Genomic DNA, 26,192 nt, shown 5'->3' with positions numbered 1-26,192 from the left:
GCACCTACATTAGTCTGGCCCTTGCCTCAAAACCTCACACCCACTCCTGGTTTGTTTTGATTTTGGGCTATTTCTGATTCATGCAGCAAGCTGATGGCAATGAGATTTTTTTATACATTCCCTCAATGAATATCCTATTATCTGATGCAGTTTTTATTTAATTTCTTCCCAGGGTATGTGTATGTGTTTCTTTACTGTTTTTCTATGACTTCTCTTCCTGGCCTATCAATTATTTGAGAAATATATTTATTCATTCAACTTTCAACAGGCTATTTATTAAGGTCCTGCTACAATGTAGTGAACAGAACAGAAAACAATATTTGCCCTGGTGGAGCTTATAAATTCCATAAGAGAAAATAGGACATCATCAAGATAGCTGGCATAGAAATTTTGTTATGTGCTGAAAACCTTTAAGGAAAGCAGGCAGTAGGGGGATGGGATGCTGGAAGCAGGGACTTGTGATTGTAGGTAGAGTGGCCATACCGTCTTCCTTTACGTTAAAAATGTGATAGATGTGCTGGAGCAAGCCCTGTGGCTCCCTGCAGGAAGAATGTGCAAAACCGAGGGAACATCCTGTGCAAAGGTCCTGGAAAGGGAGTGTCCTGGATGCTCTCCCCTGAAGTGAGGAGGTGCTTGTTTGGGAAGTGAAAGGTAATGTGGTCTATAAGGTAATAAAGGGCAGATCATTGGAAAGCATTACAAGTCAGTGCAATGACCTTGGCTTTACTCTTAAGAATTAAAGTCCTAGGGGCATCACATGGAATTATGCTAGAGTTTTGCTAAAAATAACAAATCATACTGCTTTTTGAATTTTATGCTAACAGATAAAATGGATACAGAATTCTATGCTAACAGATAAAATTGTGTTGACGTAGCCAATAGTATGTTTTAATTGACAGTTAAGGGAAGGTAACCCTACATTTTATCAAACTATGTAGTGTCAGATTTCTATCATTAAGATGGCCATTATCATGATCATTTGTGAGTTCAAAATACTTGCATTGGTTTTCCAAAATAACTTCCTGTTCCAGTGCTAAAATTTTTCATATTTCTTTGCCTAAATAGCATAGTTCAGACTGGTAGTCATTTCCAATATGTGAATTCCTGTGGGTGTGTCTGACTAGAAATGTTGGTTTGTGTGGTGTTATGTGTATTATTCTTAGGACTTTGCTATATCTTAACATTTTTCAGTAAGAAACAACACTCCTTTGGCAAGATTTTTAGAGCACTAAAATGACATAAAGTGTAATTCTTATTCTTGAGAAATAATTTATCGCTTTATATCGCCAAATAATACTATTAGTCATGAAACCCAGACCCTATATTTGAAAAGTAACAATCTTATGTTTAAAATATATTCTTTGATAACTTCAAAGAATCTTAAACATGTCTTTATGTGGCATTAACTTGTTAATTTTACCTTGCTATTTCAGATCTATGGTTGAAATTCATTCTTTGGGCTAAGAGTATAAGCAGAGTATGAATTCCTATGGTTAAGCATGCCAGAAATGTAGGGCAAGGTTTATAGTAGTTTGTGTGAGGGGAAAACAACACTCTTTTATGGAAAGCCTTTGAAAACTTTGCCTTGTTTTATTTCCCTGGACTATCAGATATGTTTCAGATATTCGTAGGAGACCCTAAAATGTCTATATGTTAATTTTTAGCATATTTTTCCAGACTGACATTCCCCTGGACAGCAACCATTTCTGGGAAAAGTGTCCATGGAAGATAAGCTACTTTGAATATTGGTCTATACGATAGTGGGATTAAATTAAGTTTATAAGAAAGAATGTAACAAAACCAAACAAACAAACAAAAAAAAAAGCGAGCTTACAAATTGATTTTTTTCTGAGTTACAGTCTCCAGTGGGTGAGTGGGTGAGCACTGGCCCATGAAGTCACCCAGACATGCATGACAGCTCTGCCATCCCCAACACACAGTTTCCAAGCTTGGCCCTAGCTTGTCTGTTTCTAGGTGAAAGGCAAAGGAAAAAACGAGGCCAGGGGAAGGGATTTTGTATAATAGATGGCGAGGAAGTTGCCCACATCAGGGAGAACTTTGTCACAGGTCCACACCCACTGACAGGGAATTCCAGGAAATAGAATCTCCAGCTGAGCAGCCCAGTGCCCAGGAAGAACTGGGAACGAGTCTGGAGGGACAATTAACAGGCTCTGCCATGGGCTCAAACCAGCAAACAGTCCATTATAAATATCTTCTAAAAACACAGTCATTGTGTTGAAGTCAAAAGCAAATCTATTTTCCATAAATATTTTTTCTACTTTATGATCTACTTATCAAATGATATGCTTGTGTCATGGGATGGTCTTAGCATTTCAGTTAGTACTTCTGAATGAGCAGAGGGCGCCCCAAAACTAAATAATAGTTACTTTTGAACCTTGTGTTGCTCTGCTTTACCTAATAGATTCTCCCCATAAGTGAAAGTCATTAAAATTTTGCTGTTTTTAACATTTTTGACCTGGAGTTAGAATGCTCTCCATCGTCTCTTGTTAGACAATAATTAGAGAAACATAAAGGACCTGAAGAGAAGGCAGATAAATGTATTTTCCTAGCACACACAGAAATACAAAAGAACCATTGATAATCCAAAAACGCAGGAATTTTCACCTCCCCTCCCTTTCCTCAGGCTAGTCTGTTTAATTTTAAAAGCAGAATCTTGCTTTTAGAAAATATACCAGACAGGAATTTGTTCAAATACCTCAAAACCAAGCCAAGAAAAGTTTCAGAAAGTTCAGACATATGTGGCAAAGTGGAAAGAACATAGTTTTTGGAGGCAAGCATAGATGCAGGGTGTTCCTAGTCCAGACACTCCATTCCGAGTGACCTTGGGCAAGTTTCTTAGCCTCATTGAGCCAGAGTCTCCCCATTTATAAAATGGGAGCAATAAGAATGAACTTGCTGGTTTGTTGATATAAAATAAAACCATATAAAGGACCTACCATTAATAAGATGGTTCACTCCAACCAGGAGCTCAAAGTTATTGTGGGGGGGTTTTTGTTTGTTTTTTTGGCTTTGTCACCAGTCCATGATTTCTCAGGCTACCAGCCCTCTGTCCAGAACCTCACCATTCTGAGGCAGGATTTTTCCCCCCATGAGACTAGGGGAGAGAAACACTCAAAGATTTTCATAATGGTGGCAAGAATATGAAGCTGGGACTCTGCTCTAGCTAAGTTCATGGCAGTGATGGCCCAGAGCAAGCTGCTCATGCCTGCTGATTGCCACTGATATTATCCAAACAGCATGGGCTCCAAGTCTGCTTCATACTTGGCTCTTTTAGCTATTGGGGGTAGCTCTTCAAAAGCCCACCTTTTACATCAGATATGAATACCTTACATTGATTGATGAAGAACAATGAGTGTGATTAAATGCCCACTGAATAATGACTTAAAGACAAGATTATTAAGCTTTAAATAATTAGTCCCTATTTCAGAAATATTTCTCTGTAGTGTTAGGTAGTATTTCCTGGGATGTTTTTTCTGTAGTTCTCCTGACCAGGAATAAAATGTTAATGTCACCCCTTCAGGCACAGTGAAAATGTCTGATTACTCTCTTCCTGTCATGAGCCAGATCCTTGCTAGAAAGGGTTGATTGCTGACCAAATGAGCTCTGGTCTGGTGCAGCAGTCTTGCTAATGTGCCTAATGGGAGTGTGGAGAGGACACTTCATTCCAACCATAAGCAGGCCAGATCACAGCTGCTCAAAGCTTTTTGGCTTTGGTTAAATTTGTTTTTCCATTATATTAAAAAAAAAAAATACTGTGAATGACTAGTTTTTTCTTTCTCCCTCTCCACTGTTTTATTATCAATATATTGTGTGTGTATAATGCTGCCTAAGAGTTTATTGTGAAAAATCAAACAGTAAAAAGGCAGATATTAGGGCATAAGGAGAGAACTTATTGAGGACCCTTTCCTCCTCCCCATGTGGGAGTCTGTGAGATTCGTTCCCTCTCCCCACGCACAAGTCTATACTTGTTCTTCAATAAATTTCCACCTTTGCTATACCAAAAACAAACAACAACAACAACAACAAACTTCTTAGTAGGTGGAATTGGCACATGGCACAATACCAGTAAAAAGTCATGTGCTGAAGGAAATCCTGTTTTCAGAGCCTGATCTGACCTAGGAAAGGGTAGTTAGGTGACTGTCCTTCCTCTATTACAAAAGCTGAGAAAAAAGGGCTAAGAAACTACTGAAGGTTACAGCCTATGACTCAAACTGACTGAAAAAAAGGGGGTTGGGGAGATTTAATAATAAATAAAACAGTTATAAATATAGCAAATATTAACCATATATATCAATAATCATGTTAAGTGTAAATGATATAAATATAACAACAGAGACTAAAACAGAAAAAGGGGATGTGAGTAAGTAAAGATTAAAGGAGATTCAGTATATGGTGATGGAAGAAGATTAAATTTAAGTGGTAAACACACAGTGCAATATACAGATATTACAGAATTGTACACTTGAAACCCATATAATTTTATTAAACAATGTCACCCCAATGAATAAATAAAAAATACCCAGCCAAATACGTTGTCTACAAGAATTCACTTTAACTATAAAAACACAGGATGGTTAAAAGTAAAAATAACATTTCATGATAACACTAATGAAAAGAAAACTGCATTTTATCAAAGTTGACTTCAGAACAAGAAATACTATCATAGAGAAAGAGGAGCATTACATAATTATGTAGGGGTTAATTCTCCAAGAAATCATAACAAATCTTAACATGTGTGCATGTAAAAACCAAGGATCAAAGATCTTAGTTCTTGCCCATTTGAGGTATAGATTCAACACAATCCCATTCAAAATCCCAGCAAGTTTTTGTATTGAAATAAACAAACTGAATTTAAAATTTATATGGAAATACAAAAGTTCTAGAATAGTCAACATTATAATGATAAAGAACACGAAGGACTGACACTACTCAAATTCAAGATAGATATCAATAGCTACAGTATCAAGATAGAGTGGCATTTGTATAAAACAGAAAATCAATAGAACAGAATGAACAACAAATATGGTCCTACAAGTAGTGAACTAGTCTTTGATCAAGGAGCAGAAGCAATTCAATAAAGAAAGGATGGTTTTTCAACAAATGATGCTGAAGTACTGAGCATCCACGTTAAAAAAGTGAATCTGGACACATCTAATATACCTTTCACAAAAATCAACTCAAAGTGGAATATAAACCTAAAGGTAAAGTGCAAAACTATAAAATCCTAGACTATAGCATAGGAAAAAATCTAGGTGACCAGGGATTTGGCAATGGTTTTGGTTTTGGCAACACCAAAAACCATGATACATGAAAAAGAACATTGATAAGTTGGACTTGCTTAAAATTAATAACTTTCGTTGTATGAAGACATTCTTAAGAGGATACAAACACAAGACACAGACTGGAGAAAACATTTGAATAACACAAAACTGATAAAAGACTTGATTCAAAATATGTGAAGAATTCTTAAAACTCAATAAGAAAATACTCAATCCAATTAAAAGATGAGAAAAATATCTGAATAGACATCTCACCAAATAAAATACACTGATGGCAAATAAGCATATGAAAATATACTCAACATCACCTGCAATTAGAGAATTGCACAGTAAACAAAAAGATATCTCTACATACCTAGCAGAATGGCCAAAATCCAAAACAGGAACACCAAATGCTGGCAAGAATGTGAAGCAACAGGGACTTTCATTTACTGCTAATGGGATTACAAAAATGGTACAGACATTTGAGACATTTTTAAAGTACTTTACAAAGCAAAATTTTACTATCCTATATAATAAAAGGCTAATTTGCAAATTGTCCCCTCGGCCAGGAGTTTGACCAGGGACAGGGTGGGCTGGCCAACCAACCAAGGCCCCTCTCCCTGGCAGGCCCTGCCCTGATGGCCTCCCCACCCCAATAGGGGTTGGGGCCAGCCCACCAACTTCCAGCAGCCCCTCCTTCTGGCCAACCACAACCCCGATCGGGCCAGTCATGAGTGGGTTGGCCAGACCCCACCTGTGCATGAATTTGTGCACTGGACCTCTAGTATGATATGTTTTGCTTGATTTTTGAGGAAATAACATTTATTTAGTGCTTTAATTTTTACCATCAAGTATCATCATTCCCAGGATGGTTAACTGGCTGACCCAATGTCATATGGCTAAGAAGTATTGGATAGATTATTAGGGAAGTTAACTAAAAGCTAATTATAGCTAAATGTAGTTTGTATTATTTTTTTTTTTAAGTCAACTAACAGAAAATAAAATTTCAGGAAACTTTTTGATCTAAAAATTCTGGTTCCTCAGAAGCAGGGGTGTATCTGTTATGACCTTTCCTTTGCTTCTCTGATTCCCAGCCTACATGGAAATTGCCAGCCAGGGGCAGGGGGTGTTTTAATTGGCATGTGGGCTCAGCATCCTTGGAGCTGTTCTACTTTAATACCTAAACTTTCCTGCCAATGTCAGCATCCGGCCTTGTCAACACTTTTTTCCATTTGTGAACATTATAGTTAAATCCTTCACCTCTCTTTTTTTAGAAGTATTTTATATTTGGAACTTAGAAATTTTCTGCATCTGAAGAAATATGTTTCAACTAAGAATCCTTATTACTTATTTTAAAAGTTTAACAGAAACAGAAACACACACACACACACACACACACACACACACACACACATATATATATATATATATATATATATATATATATATATATATATATGGGTTTTGATTTTACAGCAAAACTTTAGTGCTATGAACAAGTGAGAATTAAGGTAACAGATAAAGTGATTTCACCAGTGAGGCAAGGTTGTGCTAAATGAGTGCTTAACTGTAAAGAAGAAAGAAAGAAAGAAAAAGAAAGAAAGAAAGAAAGAAAGAAAGAAAGAAAGAAAGAAAGAAAGAAAGAAAGAAAGAAAGAAAGAGAAAGAGAAAGAAAGAAAGGAAAGAAAGAAAGAAAGAAAGAGAGAGAGAGAGAGAGAGAGAGAGAGAGAGAGAGAGAGAGAGAGAGAAAGAAAGAAAGAAAGAAAGAAAGGAAGAAGGAGGAAGGAAGGAAGGAAGGAAGAAGAAGGCAGGACGGAATGAAGAAGGGAAGGGATGCGGAAGGGAGGGAAGTTGGGACTGCGTGCCCTCCCCTTCACTCACTTCCCCAAGGAAGGAAGGAAGGAAGGAAGGAAGGAAGGAAGGAAGGAAGGAAGGAAGGAAGGAAGGAAAGATAGAAGAAAATTTAAGCTAAGATTCATCTTAAAAACATAAGGTTTATAAATGCATTTTAAAGTGCTCAAAATAAAAGAAGTTCTTTTTATTTAGTCTAAATCTGGAATGGCAAATTTAAAAAATGTTGCTTTGTTATTTCAAAAGCCACATGTCAATCCTAAGGCTGAGTCTGTATGGGTCATTAGCTGAGCATGTGAATGGATTGTGTAAAGATTATTATAATCATTAGATTAACGTCATAGCCTATTAGGGGAAATAGTTGAGCTAATTATCTTGGAAATATAGTTTAGTAAAATTAAACATAATTTCAAGACATTGAAAACATTGTTCATAAAGTCTTTATTCCTTAGTAACTTCCCATGTAATTTTAATCTAGCTGGTTTCTTATTTAATAAACCTCTATAATTCAGGATAGGCCTTTTATTCTAATTCTGCTCTACTGACCTTGTCCACATTTCATGTATGTGGATATATTCATCCTTAGTGGCAAAGATTTATTATATTGAATCCAGATGTCCACCTTAAGAATACAGGCCTCTCACTGTTGTTTGTTCTATTGATAATTGTCTCATGACAAACAGGAGTACTTTATAAAACCATTGTTGGGTAAAATTTACCACCATGGATCTAACCATCAGGATCTGAAAGTACAGTTCACCTGAAGTGTTTGTGTGAGGTGGTGTGGGAAATTTGGTGGAAGAAAAACAATATAGAAAGTTGCAATGAATCTCATTACTGACCATTGGATCAAATAGTTTAAATATGTTGTTAACATCTTCATAGAGATTTTATACCAGAAAATGGGGACATTGCAAGATGATGAAAGAAACTGATAATTCACCAAAACAAAAAGAGAAGATTTCAATATAGATTTTGTCTTCCAAAGGTGACCTCAAGCTAAAAGTTAGAGTTGAATTTGAGAAGCCATCATGCTGTTTGAAATGTGGTGTTTGCTGTTTAGATTCCATTTTTGAGACTACACCTACCTGTGTCATGAGTAATTGAACAGATTTCTATTCAACACCCTGCCTCATTGTCCTGACAGAACCAGCATCATGAACATGGACTACAGATAAGTCCATTTTTGTCTGTGTTTGTCCATGAATTGTACATCAATGGTCTCATCTTGATACAGATACAAAATCTGAAAAATTTGCAAAACATGTGCATTTGTGGTTTGTCTTGGAATAATTTAGAAAATGCCACTATAATTTTTGGTAAAGAAAATTTGGTGCTATTTATTTCATTCAAAATATGTGTGTTTTTTTAAACTTAGTTACTATACTTGCAATAACTCATTCCCCCCAACCCCCTAACGATGATATCTGAACAGTCATCTTATATAATTGCAGGAAGTGAAAAAAAACTACGATTTTTCTTCCAATGTGTGGTGCTTGAAACAAAAAACCAATACATATTAATGTAATGGTACCATTGAGCTACTGGTATGTAGCAAATATGTTAACTAATGATGTGTCTTAGAATCTAAAAGCCTTCAAAAATCTTGAACGATGAATAAAATATCAAATTCAAATGCAAATTATTGTAAATATAGTAAAAAGAAAAAAACATTTTTAGGTCTCTTATTTGGCCCAAAATTGTTTAACCTCTGAAGGGTTTATAATAAGCCAAAGGAGAAATTTTGATAAATCTCACAACTCTTTCATTTTTTCCTGTGTTATGTGAGAAAATACAGTTCACTTTAAAATACTTAATATTAATATTGGTGCAATGCACAGGATACATCTGTACAACAAGGCATTATTTAGCCCCAGATGCCATTAATGTCAAACTTAAAGATCTCTTGGTGAGAGTATCAACTAAGTCAGTGGTGCCTCTTTGATTGGTGAAGTTATTTCCATTGATACTTTGGGACCTACGTAAAGTGAATTCTATCTAAATTCAGACTGACAGTACAACCTACCTTTAAATGGTTTCAACAAATTTTCTTTTAAACTATGTCAAGTTCTTTTATTTTTTCCTATTCTTTCTGTGGTTTATAATAATGTTGCTCTATGGAGCAGCTCTAGATTTTAAAAATAAAATTTAAGTGGGGAACAAGTTATATGCATGCAAATATACCTAACAAATAAAAAACAATGAAGCACACCCATCCCATCTTGAACAAGTTGTATTTCTAATGATGGGAATGTGCAAAGATCAATCTCTTTATGGGTCTTCTTCATTGGCCACCTTTCAGGATTGACCGGTTAGTCATTATAACTGTTTCTGAGAAAATAACCATCTGTTTGGTGTTTATGATGGGGATGACATCTTTCCATAGTTCAATCTACTGGCTATATATCACAGATGTAGTATAGGAGGAATATGTAAGTTTATTTTCTTTCCAACTAAAGGGAATACTCAAACTGGAATGCAGCAGTGGTAAAGACAATCAGCTATTCTCCAAAGGGTGAGGTCAAAACAGAGTCAGCAGGAGGAGCAGAAAGAAAATCATCCAGCTTTAGGAGAGAAACTAATGTTCTTGAGAGACAAGTATGTTGTCATTATGCAAAGTCCTCCACTATGTCACAATCTATACAGTCTATAGAAAGTTCCAAGGTGAATATTTATTTTTTTTAATGTAGACTTGTGGGTCTTCTTATCTAATAATTCAAGCCATCAAAGGAAGAACAAATGAAATTAGGGGAATTGATGAGCTAAATATCAATGTTGTGTTGTTGCTTCAGATACAAGTTGAATTTGTGCTTTGAGAATTTGGGGGATCTAAGAAAATTGTGCTGCTATAGGAGCTTCCTAAATTTTTTTTTTGGAGCAGGCTTCATTGTTCTCAAGTGAGAGAATGCATTCCTATTCCTAGGCACTATTGTAGAATCATTCATTTAAGAAAAAAAAACACACACACAAAAAAACTGTTCTTTTCAGCTCATACAATAATTAAGATGAACTAAAAGTGTTCTGTACTGTACCTAGAAAAATATTTTGTATGCATTAATGTAATATTTTCTAGAAATTTCCCATGATAGATCAAACAATAGAGGAAGACTTTGCTGTTTATATGTAGCATAGACTTTTAAATTTATACATGTGTATGTGTTTTAAGTAAATTTGGAGCCAAAACTGTTTTGGCTCAGTGGATAGAGTGTCAACCTGCAAACTGAAAGGTCCCAGGTTTGATTCCAGTCAAGGGCATGTACCGTGGTTGCAGGCACGTCCCCAGTGGAGGTGTGCAGGAGGCAGCTGGTCAATGTATCTCTTATTGATGTTTCTAACTCTCGTCCCTCTCTCTTCCTCTCTGTAAAAAATCAATAAAATATATTTTTTAAAAAGTAAATTTGGAAATCAGCAAAACATAATCAGTTATAAAATAAAGTTCTCTCCCCCCAAATTCATATTTGAGCAATATTCATGGTGAGAAAGAATTTATTTAAAAGCAAATATTTGAGAAATATTCATCTTAATTGTATGATAATTAATTTGTCAACTCAGTGCTTGTCAATGCCAGTCTAGAAGTGAAAGATACAGTTTCAACTTATAGTGCTCATACCTAGTGAGGAAGGAAGATATATTAACAAGTCAGTGTGATAAGTGACATGATACAGGTGACCTTAGGGGTCTCCAGGAGGACTGAGAACAGGCACCTAGTGTAGATTGCAAGCAGAGGAGGTGAGCTGGGCTGAGCTGGGCTGGATAGCCATAGAGTAGTCAACTAGGAGGACACGGTCAGGAGAGAGGTTTGGGAGGGCAGACAGAGATAACAGGATGTGCAAAATAAGTTTGAGCAGCTAGTTTCTTCCTCAAGTTGTCTACTCTCAAAAGAAATAGGACTATCATAAATTTGAATTTTGTCAGTTAAGATATTGCTCAACAATAGGAAAGTCGTTTCAAAATTGATTTCCTTTTCATACACTTTGCAAAGTCAGGAGTAGAAAAATGATGAAGAAAGATTGCTTTACTCAATTGCCTTTGCTGCAACTCGGGAAAATCTTCAAAGCCTTTGACCCAGTGTGGTTCATATATATGGGAAACACTTTCTTTAACAGTCAGCATTCTCTTCAACAGTCAGCATTTTCTTCAACAGGAGATGTTGGGTTACATTTTTATAAAATCTCATCTCTTTGTATCAACAAATCCTATTCTTTGAGCCTCACTATGCATTCCTACTTCTTCTGCTTTTCTGTGTCAAATTAGGAAAATGGAACAAAAGCTTCAATATTAGGAACATTATTTTTTACTTATTTACAAGTAGTATCTTCCTTATAGATGTAGTAAGAAGGATCTGGGCAAGTATAAGAAGAATAATTTCAGTACTCCTCTCAAATTTAATCTTGTATTGACAAGCCACTTATTTTATCTGTGAATGCTCAATTCATAAAGCTATTAAACTTTAATGGTGCCATGCCAGCATGGCTCTGTGATTGAGCATTGACCTATGAATAAGGAGGTCATGGTTCAATTCCTGGTCAGGGAACATGCCTGGATTGTGGGCTCCATCCCCAGTGCAGGAGGCACTCTCTCTCTTTCTCTCTCTCTCTCTCTCTCTCTCTCTCTCTCTCTCTCTCTCTCTCTCTCTCTCCCTCTCTCTCTCTCTCCTCTCTCTCTGAAATCAATATATATATAAAACTTTATTTTTAAATATATTTTATTGATTTCTTTACAGAGAGGAAGGAAGGGAGAGGAATAGAGAGTTAGAAACATCGATGAGAGAGAAACTTCGATCAGCTGCCTCTTGCACACCCCCTAATGGGGATGTGCCCGCAACCAAGGTACGTGCCCTTGACTGGAACCGAACCTTTCAGTCCCAGTCCTCAGGCCAACACTAGCTCTATACAATGAGCAAAGGGCACATACCTTGGTTGCGGGCACATCCCCAGTAGCAGGTGTGCAGGAGGCAGCTGATCGATGTTTCTCTCTTATCGATGTTTCTAACTTTCTATCCGTCTTTCTTCCTCTCTGTAAAAAAATCAATAAAATATATTTTAAAACAAACAAAAAAAACTTTAATGGTAATTCATAATGAATTTCTGTTGCCAAATTCCCATTTTAGTTCAAATAACTACAAGAAAATAAGAAATACAAATTTCTTTTTTTAAAATATATTTTATTGATTTTTTTTTTTTTTACAGAGAGGAAGGGAGAGAGATAGAGAGCTAGAAACATCGATGAGAGAGAAACATCGACCAGCTGCCTCCTGCACACACCCTACTGGGGATGTGCCTGCAACCAATGTACATGCCCTTGACCAGAATCAAACCTGGGACCTTTCAGTCGCAGACTGATGCTCTACCACTGAGCGAAACTGGTTTCGACCAAATTTCTTGTTTTATGTTTCAATTTCCCTTCATATTCAATCCATAAGAGCAAAAAGGTTGTACATATTTAGTATAGCTGAGTTATTAATGGAAACAGTCACTTCTCTTTTTTGTTGACATTTATTTTTTGTACATATTGTTCTTTTCTAAATCATCATCTTGCATTAGTTCCTCAATATACTATAAACTTAGTCATCTAGACCCTCAGAAAAAAATTGACTTTATTCAAATTAAAGCTAATAAAAGAAATAGCAATTTTTGAAGTCTCAGTCCACAAGCAGGAGAAAATTTAGGTAACAGTATAAAGAAAAATAGTTTCAGACTGGACGTGTTGACATGGGTTCAGTATCTGTTTCTATCACTTTTTACCTTGGACAAATTAATTAACTCTAGTGACCTTCACTTTCCTTTTCTATAAAATGTGTTTGATAGTATCTGCCCCTTTACCCACCTACTTACCTACCTGACTAATCAGAGATTAGCATTTAAGTATGTAAAGGAGTCTTGAAGCTAAATGCATTTTACAAATTCTAGTTGTTATGGCAAAGACAATCAGTGAACAAAATATTCTTAAAGTGAGAGGCACTGCATATATGAAACTATATTTTATACAAAGTTACTTAGTACAGATCAATGCATAACAGGCTTTCATTCTCTCAGCTTTCCTTTCAAGTTTGTTTATTTCCCATTTGTTCCCATTGACTGTTAGACTTTTCTGCTTTTCTGCATGTGTTGGTATTCGCTGATGTCTGATTGTTCCTCCTGCACGCACAAGCCCAAAGGGGTAGTCAGTTCGCAGCCAACTTCAGGAGACTATGTCTTACTTTGGACATTTAGTCAGATGCATATTCTGATTTTAAATTTCTGTGTGGTTAGAGCACACATACGTGGAATTTAGTTTTACAGACTATAATAACTTTGGTAAATTTATAGAGTGGAATTTATAGCAGTGCCAATGTTTTTCAGTTTTATGAATGACAACAAGTATCATGTTTGTCTTATAAACAACTTTAATTCATCATTATTATTTCTGTCTTCTCACAAAATAATATTTAGCAATTATCTTCAAGTTTTATAATAATAAGTAGAGGCCCAATGCATGAGATTATGTGTGGTTAGGGTCCCCAGGCCTAGCCTGCGATCAGGGCCATGTTCTTCCTGTTCACCAGTCCCCAATTCCACCCCACCGCCACTGATCAATTAGAGTCTGAGGGCTGGAGGAGGGACCAAGAGGTCTGCCTTCCACCAGCTTGCCAGTTCTCGCCAGGCCAGGCCACTCACCTCAGTAGCCTCATTAACCATCCCCTGATCAATCGTAGCCTAAGGGCTGGGGGAGGGACCAAGAAGTCCTTTGCCCACTTGCTATTGTAGTTTCTGCTGCCACCCACTTATCAGAGTCTGGCTGCCCTGATGAGGTGTTGGGGTCAATCCAGCCTGGATCTGGGCAAGTCGCTGGCTGCAGTGGGTGTCCTAGCAACCAGTCATTAGATCATGATGGCCATTAGAGTTGTGATGGTGTTATGGTCTCTGGCTTTTTATATGGAGAAATCGTACTAAGTGTATTAAGTATACACCACATGCCAACCCTTTAAAGAAATAAAATCATTTAATCTTCACAACACTTCAGGTATGTGTTATTTCCCCCTCATTTTACAGATGGTAAAATTAAGCCATGGAGAAGATGTCAGGAGGCAGGATACCATCACAGTTAAACATGCACACCCCTTTTTCAGAAAGACTGGGTTAATTCTCATTCATTTATTATTACCTGTACATCCTTAGACAAATCACTTACCCTTTTTTGTGTGGTAGTTTTCCTGTCTGTAAAATGCTGAAATGATAACACAAACTCTCTAAGGTGAGAATTAAACACTGTCTTTCCTCAGAATGGCATTTTAGATTCTCTTAACCGTACGTTCAAAAATCTGCCCACATATTTAGTGTTCATTTTCTTTTTTTCCATTATCAGTGATATTTTTAATGAGACCATCCTCTCAGAAAATACAAAGTACTATTTGATGATTTAATACCTTACATTTTGGCATTTAGTAAACGTGGAATCCAAAGACAGGCTCCAACATTTTAATTCTTGGAGCCTCCGATCCTTTAGTCTCTCAATGAGAAAGTAATTTCAAGTGAAACCCATATTTATTTCATTTTGGTTAAAACTATAACAAGTGCCCGTTAGCACTCTGCAGGTATTAAGCCCCAAGTGGCATGCTTACATGATACACATTCCTTTTTATTATATTGCCACTTGGCTTAAATGTTCACTTCTTTTTCCCATTATTAAATGCAGTTACCAGCTAAAAATATAACATAAAGTTATTTTATTGCTAAAGCTATTAAATTGTCTTAGTTTGAAGTCTGGAACAACTTTATTGAAATCCTAAAAATAAGAACAATAAAATGTTGCATGTTATTTTCGCTTTTGAGAAGATCATTGAGACAATGATAATGGATCAATATTGATTGTGCTTCTGGAAAATGATTTTTTTTATATCAAAAGCCCTATAATTCAGCCTGCTCTCCTCTCTCTTGCCAGGCACCAGTATCTTCACAGTCTACGAGGCCGCCTCCCAGGAGGGCTGGGTGTTCCTCATGTACAGAGCAATTGACAGCTTTCCCCGCTGGCGTTCCTACTTCTATTTCATCACTCTCATATTCTTCCTTGCGTGGCTTGTGAAGGTACTGTAACAATGTGTCTGTTTCCTAACAATAAAACCTGCGTTTTCTGACAGCTTCTGCAGATCTTTTGTTTTAGATTGAGATTGCCCTCTCTCATTCCCAATCTTTGGTAAACGTGGTTTGTACTTTTCTTTCAGAATGTGTTTATCGCTGTCATCATCGAAACGTTTGCAGAAATCAGGGTACAGTTTCAGCAAATGTGGGGATCGAGAAGCAGTACTACTTCGACAGCCACCACCCAGGTAGGTACAGTATCAGGTGATGATGTCACAACTCATTTAAACAGAGACATTTCTATCTTCACCATCAATGGAACTTGTTGGAACTTGAGGGAGCCCTGTCACAATGGCCTTCTGCAATCAGACTCACTGAGGGACTTATTAAAAAAAAATAGAAGTGCAAGGACCCAAACCCTGAACAACCAATTGGGCCTTCTGAGTGATTTGGGCAATAGCACCTATACTTTTATCAGCTCCCTGAGTTGTTTTGATACAAAACTAGATGGCCATCACACTTTGTATGTACTTTTGATTTGATTCTGCCATCATTGGTCCTTAAAGAGTTTACAAATAAAACATGGAAACTGTGTAAGTTCCCATTTTTATAAATGTTTATTCATATATAAACAATATTGAAAACCAATACAATGGCACTTGTGTATAGAATTAGAATTTTTGGAAAATATATTTCATTCAGAATGAACCAATCACAGTATAACAAATTATGAAGGCCACTCAACCCCAAATGTATGCCTATGATTTTTGACAAATCACTACATATTTGGAAGGCTTCCTTATGTTCCCAAGAAGTGAAGTGCCTTAGAATTTGACAAAAAGTAGCAGGGCAGTTGTTACATGAGAGGGCAATTCAGATTCAATGACTTTGTTTTTGGCTTCGCTTTGTGTGTTTGTATTATGTTGCATGTGTGTGTGTTTAGAAAGAGAAAGGACAGGTTTATATACTATCTTCTTCTAGTATGAATCTTTATAAAAGAGAGAGAAAATAAAAATTTATGAATTGAGAATGAAATTATTTTAATGCCGTAACTATTTTTTATAAGTTTGTAAATACTTTTACATGTCTATTGGTACAAATGTATTCGTGAAAGATCCAAGGTACACACTTAATTTTGAAAAGCTTCAAATTATTCTTCTAATAAATATATGCTAATGCTATTAAACATGCTAATATTTGGGAAAGCCTTTGTGCAGCATCTTTATGATGCTGTGAAAGTTTGAATTGTCTAGCCATTTCATTATAAATGAAATAGTAGTAATACTATTCAGTTTTGACAAACAACTATTCAGATTTCCATGAAAGATTTTTAAAACATTATCAGGGCTCTTTCACAGATGACCCTCCAAAGAGTAATTGTGCAGAGCAATTGACATCTAGTTCCTTTTCTTCTCTCATCTCTTTTAGTAAGCTATGAGAAATAATAAAGTTCCACGTTTATTCTGACAACCTCTCAAAGGTGTTTTCTGCTATATATATGAAGAGAAAGATAGATGGATGGATGGATGGATAGATAGATAGATAGATAGATAGATAGATAGATAGATAGAACTTAATGGATCATAGAACTATGAGCTCAGCACAGAACTTACATCAGTGTTCCTGAGAGAAGACCTAACATGGTCTAACATGCTTATTAAGTGAATCTTATTTATAAAACCACAGCTGGAAAAGTAGTGTTTGGAAGTGCCACCAAATTAGCCAGCAGTTATCACAGAAAGTGAAATGTGAAGAGACTGCCGGCAGAGTTGTCCAACGTTGTTTTGATGCAAAATTGTACATAATCTGGAGGAAGAAGCTGGTAATTCAGAGTTCTGTCAGATGTGCATCTTGGTATTCAGTTAAGGTAATCACACAGAGAACTGTGAAAAACCTTCATTAAGAAAAATGCTGTGGCTGAGGACCTGGTTGCTAAGCAACTGATGAAGCTCCTGCAGCAGCCTTTGGTGCAATACCATTTGGGCTGCCTGGAAACAGGCCCCGCCCCTCCTCGCCCCACCCAGTCAGTTTGCAAGTGGCCCAGACTGGGCTTTGTGTGTGTGAAGGAGAGACATCATTTGCCATGATTCTGTCACACTTGTAAAATCTGACAGAACTCTGTGTACAAGAAGCTCTCATTTAATGGTTTAAAACAACGAATCTCAAGTTTTAAATCTAATAAAACAGATAAAGTTTAAGAAAAGAAAATAAAGACAGTTGTATTGTAAAGCACACAGCTGTTCAGAAATGAAGGCAGTTCTTGCCTTTTTGACGTATTTGGAACACTTGCTGCTTTTCTATATATTATTCTCATGGAAGGGCTAATAGGGTCCAGAGCTTGATGCACCTATGATATTTAAGTCTACAGATTTTCCCAGGGGGCTTTGTGTATAAAAAAAAATTATACACATCAACAGGATAAGGAAGGATCTTTCTGACATCTTAGGTGGTGCAATAGGAATTTGCTCTGATGTGGACTGTTCTGAGACTAAAGAGAATCTTGTGTTGTTTTTAAGTAAGAAGAGGCAACCTGCCTCAGAGTCACAGTATAAGAACAAACTACAGAAAAATTAATGCTAGAGGTCTTATGGAGGCCATAAATACAAAATGTAACAGAAAAACAAAAGAGAAATGATGTGGACATTTTCAGGTTGGTAATCATTAATTTGCCTAAACTCTCGTGGGGATGGTGACATTTTATACCTGCATAATTATCAGACATGGGTCACTGTGGCCACATGTTCAGTTGTATGTTGGGTTAAAGTGCAAGAGATTCATACAGCCATGATATTTAGCCCTGTGTCCCTCAACAACGAGATTACTACCTATGCCACAAGTTTCTAAGGATCTCTCTCTTTCTCTTCCTCTCTCTCTAAAAATCAATTAAAATGTCCAAAGAACTTGAATGCATATATGCATAGCCCGTGGACACATACAGTAGAGTAGTGAAGACCAGGGATAGGGGTGGGGGCAGGAGAAGGGATCAATGAGGAGTAAAAGGGGACATATGTAATATTTTCAACAATAAATATTGTTTAAATCAATGAAAATGTCCTCAGATGAGGATTAAAACAAAGCAAAAAAAATTATTCTGGACATAGCAGTGTCCCTCTCTTCCAGTCCTTTACTCTCATTCCTCAGCTATCTGCTGCTGCAGCCATGTGGACTTCTGATGGAGACTGATTCATTGTAAAGATGAGCTTATCTTACTTTGCTTGGAGTAGAACGAAAAGAACTGCTAAGACTTAGGGTCACACAAGGCTACGTTTTATTGTATAGTGATAAGAGACACAATGTTGATTATTCTGGCAATCAATTCATACCTAAGTTTTATATATGAATCATGGTCAAATAGAGTCATATTATGGGATTGGTAAGTAAATATTCTGATTGTCTAAAGAGAGTCATAATTTCTGGGTCTGTCATGATCTCTGGTTCAGCATGCTTGCTGACCCATGTTTACTGAATTATATGCCCTAATTAGGACATAAGAGCTAAGGACAGAGTTGATGTAGGATCAAAGGACATTTAGGAATTCTTCCTTTGTAGTTCTGTGAACATGTCATTCTTAGAATTTGAGTATCTGCAATACCTAAACAACTTCTGTATGAATATGCAGTGCTGGGTTATAGTAGAAATGTGTATATGAAAAAACATCCAATCAAAAATGGAAAGAATTTAATCTCCAAAAAATACTGTGTGCAACATTATGCTGAATGACAATACTTGAGTAAATATTTGTTTACTGTATTCCAAAACCATTGTTTTACACATGTTTATACATCTTTAAAATAAGTGAGAAAGTAATTTAATCAAAGCAGCTTCTGGGAAGGTCTATTCTAGCATGACACAACAGTGGTCCTAATAAGAACCTGTGGCAATGGAATAATATACTCATCATATCTGAGAATTACATTTTGTAAAGCTGAAGTCATTGAATATTATTATTTGATAGTGAAATCAAGTGTACCAGCTAATTATTTTGTGTTATATGAATGATTGCCTATTAAAAACCACAACTGATCTTGAAAGAATCCAAAAAGCATAAGAATTTCAAAATACATTTTAGATTTTTCTCTGCATTAATGTATATTTGTATGTGTGTGTGTGTGTGCACATGCTACAAAGGATAGAAAGCTCCAAGTAGTTATGAAAAACTAGAGGTCCAGTGCACAAAATTCATGCATGGGTAGTGTCCCTGGACCTGGCTGGCAATCAGGGCAGATCAGGCCTTCTGGCTGCTGGCTGGGCCTTCCTTCATTCTGCGTCTCCCCCTGGTGGTCTGTGCAGTCATAGTGAGCAATTGAACTCCCGGTCTCCTGGTTAAACTCCCAAGAGGACACTTTGCATATTAGGCTTTTATATATAAAGAATATTTCTCTCTCATGTAAAGTTGGAAGAGGTCATTTGGAGTTGGTGTGGTAGTCTCCATTGCCACATATCCTAATGCCTTGTACTTTTTGCTGCACTATGCATAGTCTCCATTCCCAAAGCTGCCTCATAGACTGAGTTGGCTGCTATATCTTTAACACTCACATCCACATTCCAAAAAGCTGGAAGGAAAAAAAAGTAGAAAGAACATTTCTTCTTACATCTCATGGGCTAGTATGTAATTACATGGTTAAGATAAGTTCCAAAAAAGGAAACCTTTTATCATGTGTGTGTGTCTTAGTGGTCTCATAAAATTTTTCTTATTTTGGAAGACAGAGAAAAGAGAGACGGAGAGACAGCAGGCATCCCCTGTCCCTTTACCCTAGGAACTTGAGTCCTTAAGGATTCCTTTTTTCAGATATCCCATCATCTGTGTCACAGAGCTAAATGTTGTTTCTTAACCTGGGGGCTTTGAGAAAAATGGAACATATTTGTATTTCCTTCACTTTATTTCATACAAAGAAGTGACCCTGAGAGAACACTTTTACAAAAATTAAATAGATTCGTTTGATTTTGGTCCACTGGAAAAGAAATAATTTAACAGAGAAAATTGGTCTGCTACTGATCAAAGCAAATGCATGCCCCAGGAATCCTTTGTGCCATGACGAGAGAGTACAGGCTGCATGTACAGAGGGGCTTTAGCTGGTAACTGACAGGACTGCTTTTATCCTTTCCTTTTGTCTTTTGTCTTTTTCTCCTTAAAAAGAGACTCCCCGAATTTTGACAGGAACTTTAAAAGGCGCTTTGATAGGTTTGCATTTCAGCCAATGTATGTATTCTGAAATGAGCCTGTTCATAAGGGATGTGTTTAATTCTACCACTAAGAATGCCTTTTAAAATTAATTCTGAAGTGAGGAAATTCATTTAACGTGCATCTCAGTCACAGCATAGAAACAAATTACAGGGAAATAAATGCCAGAGGTTTTATGGAGGCCATTATAGAGATAGAAGCAGGAAAACTAATGGTAATGGGGTTTTTGTTGTCATCTCATATTTCCATCAACAATTCCCCTTTTGGACACAGAGTCAGATTAACATGAGGACATAGTATTGCTAAGACGTCTACTTATGTGTATGAAACAGCAATTTTGGGCAGGAATAAAACAGTGAGTGTTTGTACTGTCTTTTCTTAGAAAAATAAAAATCCTGAATTTCACATTATCCCCTACCACCCCAACACACACACATGCACGTGCACACACTAACACATATGCACACACACAAACACACACACTCAGACACACCCCTAAGAAATTGAAAGTGGGAAATGTCTTCCAGCTGGATGTAATATTGACAGACGACTAATTTTTGAAATAGTAAAATATCCAGTAAGATAATACCCTAGGCATCCACCAACCTAAATATCCAATTCAATTGATGTCAGATTTTAGTATATGATATTAAGTATCCTGTCCTGAATTTCAGCACTTATGTATTGTAAGTCAAAAGAAACTACTGTTTCCCTTTATTTATATGTACATAAAACTTCTACTGAGCAGATTAATTTGGCCTAGTTAAAATAATTTCACAAAGTCCATTAAGCGACACATCAGTCTCCTGTCATTAAAATAACACCAGCCTCTATACCTATGCCATATGTCCAATTCTTATATTATTTATCCTGAGAACATTTTTCTGTTAGCTCACTGAGAGGTGTCCACTAAATAAAGATAAAAATTCACCATTTCTAGTAAAAACACAACAACCACAATACTTTGGAATTCCAATTTTCATTTTCTTCCAAATTCAGTATGTAATAAGAAATATAATGGGGGTAAAATGCCTACTTTAAAGTCTTGTGGAAAAGAATATGTGGACAATTATATATAAAATATATATAGAACAGAAAAGACCTGATACATAATTAGTGCTCAATAATTGCAAGCTATTGCCATTATTCTTTTTTTTTAGTTGCAGTAGATTCTATTTTTTATTTTTTTATAGTTTATCTTTATTGTTGAAAGTATTTCAGATGTACCCCTCCCCATTGTCCCCTTCCTCCTCACTTCCACCCCCTCTTCAGGTCTTCACAACACTATTTCTGTTCCATGGGTTATGCATCTATGCATATAAGCTCTTTGGTAAATTTCTTCCTGCCCCACCCTCCTGCTTTCCCTCTGAGATTCCTCAAGTCTAGTCCATGCTCTGTGTCTTTGGATCTGTTTTATGCTTTGCCTTATTTTGTTCATGAAATTTCACATATAAATGAAATCATGGGATACTTGTCCTTCTCTGGATTATTTTACTTGTGTTACTATTGTTCACTTAAGTTTTCAGTGTTACGATGAACATAATTGAAAAGATTCGGGTTTTAAATATAAATCTCTAAGAAAGAAAATCTTTGATTAAAAAAATATAAGATGTTGGAGATACAAAGTGACAGTTCTCAGTGTTCCTTATTCCATGTCTCTGACTCATCTCCCTCTTTGTCTTTAAGATGTTTCACGAAGATCCTGCTGGCGGATGGCAGCTGGTAGCTGTGGATGTCAACAAGCCCCAGGGCCGCGCCCCAGCCTGCCTCCAGGTGCAATACAATGCCGTTTTTAAAACTCACTGTGACTTTTATTTTACACAAGGAAGCCCATAGCTCTCTAAGCTCTATCTATCCAAATCTGTGGTCCTGGAGTTAGACACAATGTTTTACATCATCCTGTATTGCCAGGACCTACCGGTTTTTAGATACACAGTAGGGATTTGATAGCTATTCAATAAATGCACACAGGAAATAATAATATGCCAGAAGTGTTGAATCAGTGAAAAATGTTGTTGTCATATTAAATCATAAACAATATTTGTATTAATTCTCTATTTTTTCTATAACAATTACCACAAACTTAGTGACTCAAAACAATACAAATGTATTATTTACTAGAGGCCCGGTGCATGGAAATTCATGCACTGGAAAGGGGGGGTGGCCCGTCCCTCAGCCCGGCTTGCCCCCTCTCACAATGCAGGAGCCCTCAGGGGCAGGAAGTGACCTGGCGATCAGGGGAAGGCGATGCTTCCATCACACCTCTGCTGCTGCCACTCTGGTAACCAGCATCATCCAGCCCTAGTTACCTGAGCCTCAGGCAGCCCTGGACAGCTGGGCAGCCACTGTCAGAGGCTTGCCTGCACTTCAGATCCACCCTGAGTGGCTGGGCAGCTACATCCAAGGCTTGCCTGCACCTGGGGCTGGTCCTGGGCAACTAGGGGACTGAGGGTAGGTCTGGCCATACCATGTCCTTCCATTTCCCAACCCCAGCTGGGCTAAAAGGACTGGGGGACACCAGTGGAGCTGAGGGGACTGGGTGCCACCATCTTTTGGCTGTGGGTGCCACCATCTTTGTGACAGCATGGTGGTCAATTTACATATTCCCTCTTTATTAGATAGGATAGTTTAACAGGTCTCAGGTGGGTTTCACTGGTATCAACAGGCTGCACTACTTCTAGAGATTCTAGGGAAAAACTGTTTCCCTGCCTTTTCCAGTTTCTAGAGTCTTCATTTTTAGGCTTCTTGAAAGAGTCTGTGATGGTGTCTTCATAATACCCCCCAAATGGTTGAAAAGCCATCACATAATTTTGTCTTCATGAAGCCAAACTGGTTTAGTTTATTTTTTTATCTTGAATTGGATACAGGGGGGAAGGTAGGCATCCATTTTTGTGATGGTATACCCTAATACGTTACCTAGTATTCTAACCAGTATTTGTTATATTCCATTCAGAGATTACAGAAATTTTTTTAGAGTCATGAGGTTGCAAATTTGTAAAAATAAATAAATAAATAAAAATTGTATAGGTCATCCAGTTTAACCTGCAACCCAAGAAATTTCTACCACAGTGTAGACTCTCAGATTTTAATATGCACATTAATCATTGGGGGCCTTTTTAAGGATGCAGACTTTGATTCAGTAGGTATGGGAGAGGCCTGAGATCCTTGCATTTCCAATATGCTCTCAGGAAACTGATGGTTCAGAATTCAGAGTTTGAGTAGCAAGGCTCCGGAATATTTTTGACAGATATTGCTGCCTTGGGGATGATTCTATTATTGTCTCTTCGTATTTGGTCATTCCAGCCGTCACATACAGAAATCAGTCATTCTCAGATAAAAGCCAAAGTAAACATAAATACAAAACTTCTCGGGTTTAAAAAAAATATCTAAACCAAAATGACATAGCGATGGAAAAGAAATTTAAAAATTTAAATACAAATGCAGGACCCAAAGAGTTTTATACTAAATATCTATATCTATCTATCTATCTATCTACCTATCTATATACACATATATTTATATTTATATATAAACATATATGTACATATATTTATAATACACACATATATATGTAAATATATACTAGTATGTATATATATGTGTGTATATATGAGTTTTTATCTCTATAGAAATTATCTACCCATATTAAATAATATATAGTTTGGAAATTTTCAAGTTATAATATTACTTTGTGGCACTGACTCAACATAAACATTTTCCTTTACATTAATTTTTATAAGAAAATAAAAAATTGAAGGATATGCATTTGGACTGTCCCACAAATACTAATATGAGTCTAAATGTAATGTTGCCAGACCTTCTACATTAAGAAAGCCGATAGCCAGTTTCACATATTGGATGAATTGAATTGAGTTGGAGTGGCCCCTTTCACTAGCAACTTTAAAGCTGGAGTTGCTGGTTTGAATATTTAAATTTAGCTACTGCACATACTTGTCACTTTAACTCTTAACATTTGAGTTATTACTTTGGATAAAGCAAAGCAATGGTGATTCCAGTATATCAAAATCTATTGCAAGAGATTATTTTAATGACTCTGTAGCAAGAGGGACACGTAGACATTCAGACCAAAAAAAGCTAATTATAATGACAGCACCAAAGTGAAGCTGTGACAGTTACAAAACCAATTTTAAAGACTTCTGACAGCCATGTCTAAAAGCTTTGTTTGGACCTTGCAGTAATAACAGTTTACTTAAGACATAAACCCAGAGCTAAGGAAAATAGAAAGAGAAAGTTGTGGCTTTTCTGTCATGCAAATGAAGTGGAAATCAGTTGAAATGAAAGGAGTATAGAAAGGGAATAATAGTTATGGAATTTGATTCTCACGATGCAAGAAAGATTAAGTAACAATGAAAATTCTAATGAGAATAGAAACTTGCCAACTGACTTGCTTATCTATGTTATGAAGGTCAGTAGTTTCTGCAAGTAAATTGACATGCATTTAAATATGTTGATTGGCAGTTCTGGAATTTGATTTTGTATTACCTCTAAAATAAAATCAAAGGCAAATGGACGTAGGAGTGACTCAATAGCCATGGAGACAAAAAACCTTATTAAATGTCTGCTTTTCCAATGGCTCTCTCAAGATATTCGACATTATGACTTTTATTTATCTCGCTTGATTATGAACTCCATCAAATATACAGCATAATTAATTCTTTGATCTTGGCCTATTAATTTTTCACTCCTCACAGAATAGCACTTATTTTTTGCTGCATATCTTTATAAAACACAATATGCAAGCACTATTCTAAGTGCTTTATCAATATTTACTTATTTAAAATGCATGACAACCTTTGGAGTAGCCACTATTTTCTTCACTTTAGTGAAGAGAAAACTCAGTACAGTGAAGCACAGAGAGGCAAACAGAGGTTTAAATGACTGGCCCAGAGGCCCAGAGCTTGTGTGTAGTGAGATGCCACACCATTTTTGTCTTACAGCCCATGCTGTTAATGACCACGTGATATCATGAATGGGGATGCAGAGGCGACGGCACTCAGCGGTAGACATCTTTTTCCCATTACCAGGTTCTGCTTTAGTTAGCTTCTTATAGTCACAAGGACTGAAGAATTCTCAGGTCACCTCCTAGAGGAAGGATATGTGCCCCTAAGTACTGAGAAGAAAGGAGGGATTATGGGGAAAGAGCAGCATGGTGGCGCTGGTCCCCGGAGAAGTGGGCACAGAGGGATGCGATGCCGCGGTTTGCTGTGCTCTTAGCTCCTTTCCACAGATCAGCTTCTCTCGTGCTGCTGCCCAGGGCCTTCTGCCACTATTCTCTCCTTTGGTGTACTCAACCCCACAGCAGGAAGTTTGTCCCAGATTGGATGTTTTAAAAAAAACAAACACATATATTTATATTTTTTAATTAATTTTGACTTTCCTCTACATTGTGTCTCTTATATATACTCATGAATTATACTAAAGATGCCATTAAAATAATAATCATCTTTGCGATATTTTTAGATCACAAAGAATAATTTAACCAAAAAAAAGTGTGCCTTTATCTATCTACCAACTTTTTAAGTATTTTTTTTCAATTACAGTTTACATTCAGTATTACTCTGTATCAGTTTCAGATGTACAGAAAAGTGCTTAGACATCATGTTCTTTACAAAGTGGTCTCCCAATATAATTATTACATAGGTATTATAATTTCTGGCCCCATACATAGTTATTACAATGTTATTGACATATTTCCTGTGCTGTCATGGACTTTAAACAGACTTGGGTACTAGAGCCTGACTCTGTTGTGTACTTGCTCTGTGACCTCATACAAATGACTTAATCTTTCAAGGTCACTGG

General features: G+C 36.6%; 1 protein-coding gene across 4 annotated transcripts in view; it reads left to right on the top strand.

Annotated features, from left to right (window-relative positions):
* The window catches only part of NALCN (sodium leak channel, non-selective), a 264,733-nt gene that overhangs the window by 77,336 nt on the left and 161,205 nt on the right, over positions 1 to 26,192 (top strand). For all 4 annotated transcript variants that reach the window (XM_045588772.1, XM_036457498.2, XM_036457492.2 and 1 more), the window contains exons 8-10: positions 15,054 to 15,196; positions 15,334 to 15,438; positions 22,059 to 22,145. In XM_045588772.1, coding sequence (XP_045444728.1) covers positions 15,054 to 15,196; positions 15,334 to 15,438; positions 22,059 to 22,145 — 335 coding nt within the window. The remainder of the gene's footprint in view (positions 1 to 15,053; positions 15,197 to 15,333; positions 15,439 to 22,058; positions 22,146 to 26,192) is intronic.

Source organism: Pipistrellus kuhlii, unplaced genomic scaffold (assembly GCF_014108245.1).
Source record: "Pipistrellus kuhlii isolate mPipKuh1 unplaced genomic scaffold, mPipKuh1.p scaffold_m20_p_3, whole genome shotgun sequence".
Classification (NCBI taxonomy): domain Eukaryota; kingdom Metazoa; phylum Chordata; class Mammalia; order Chiroptera; family Vespertilionidae; genus Pipistrellus; species Pipistrellus kuhlii.
This window is presented reverse-complemented; position numbering and strand designations above follow the sequence as displayed.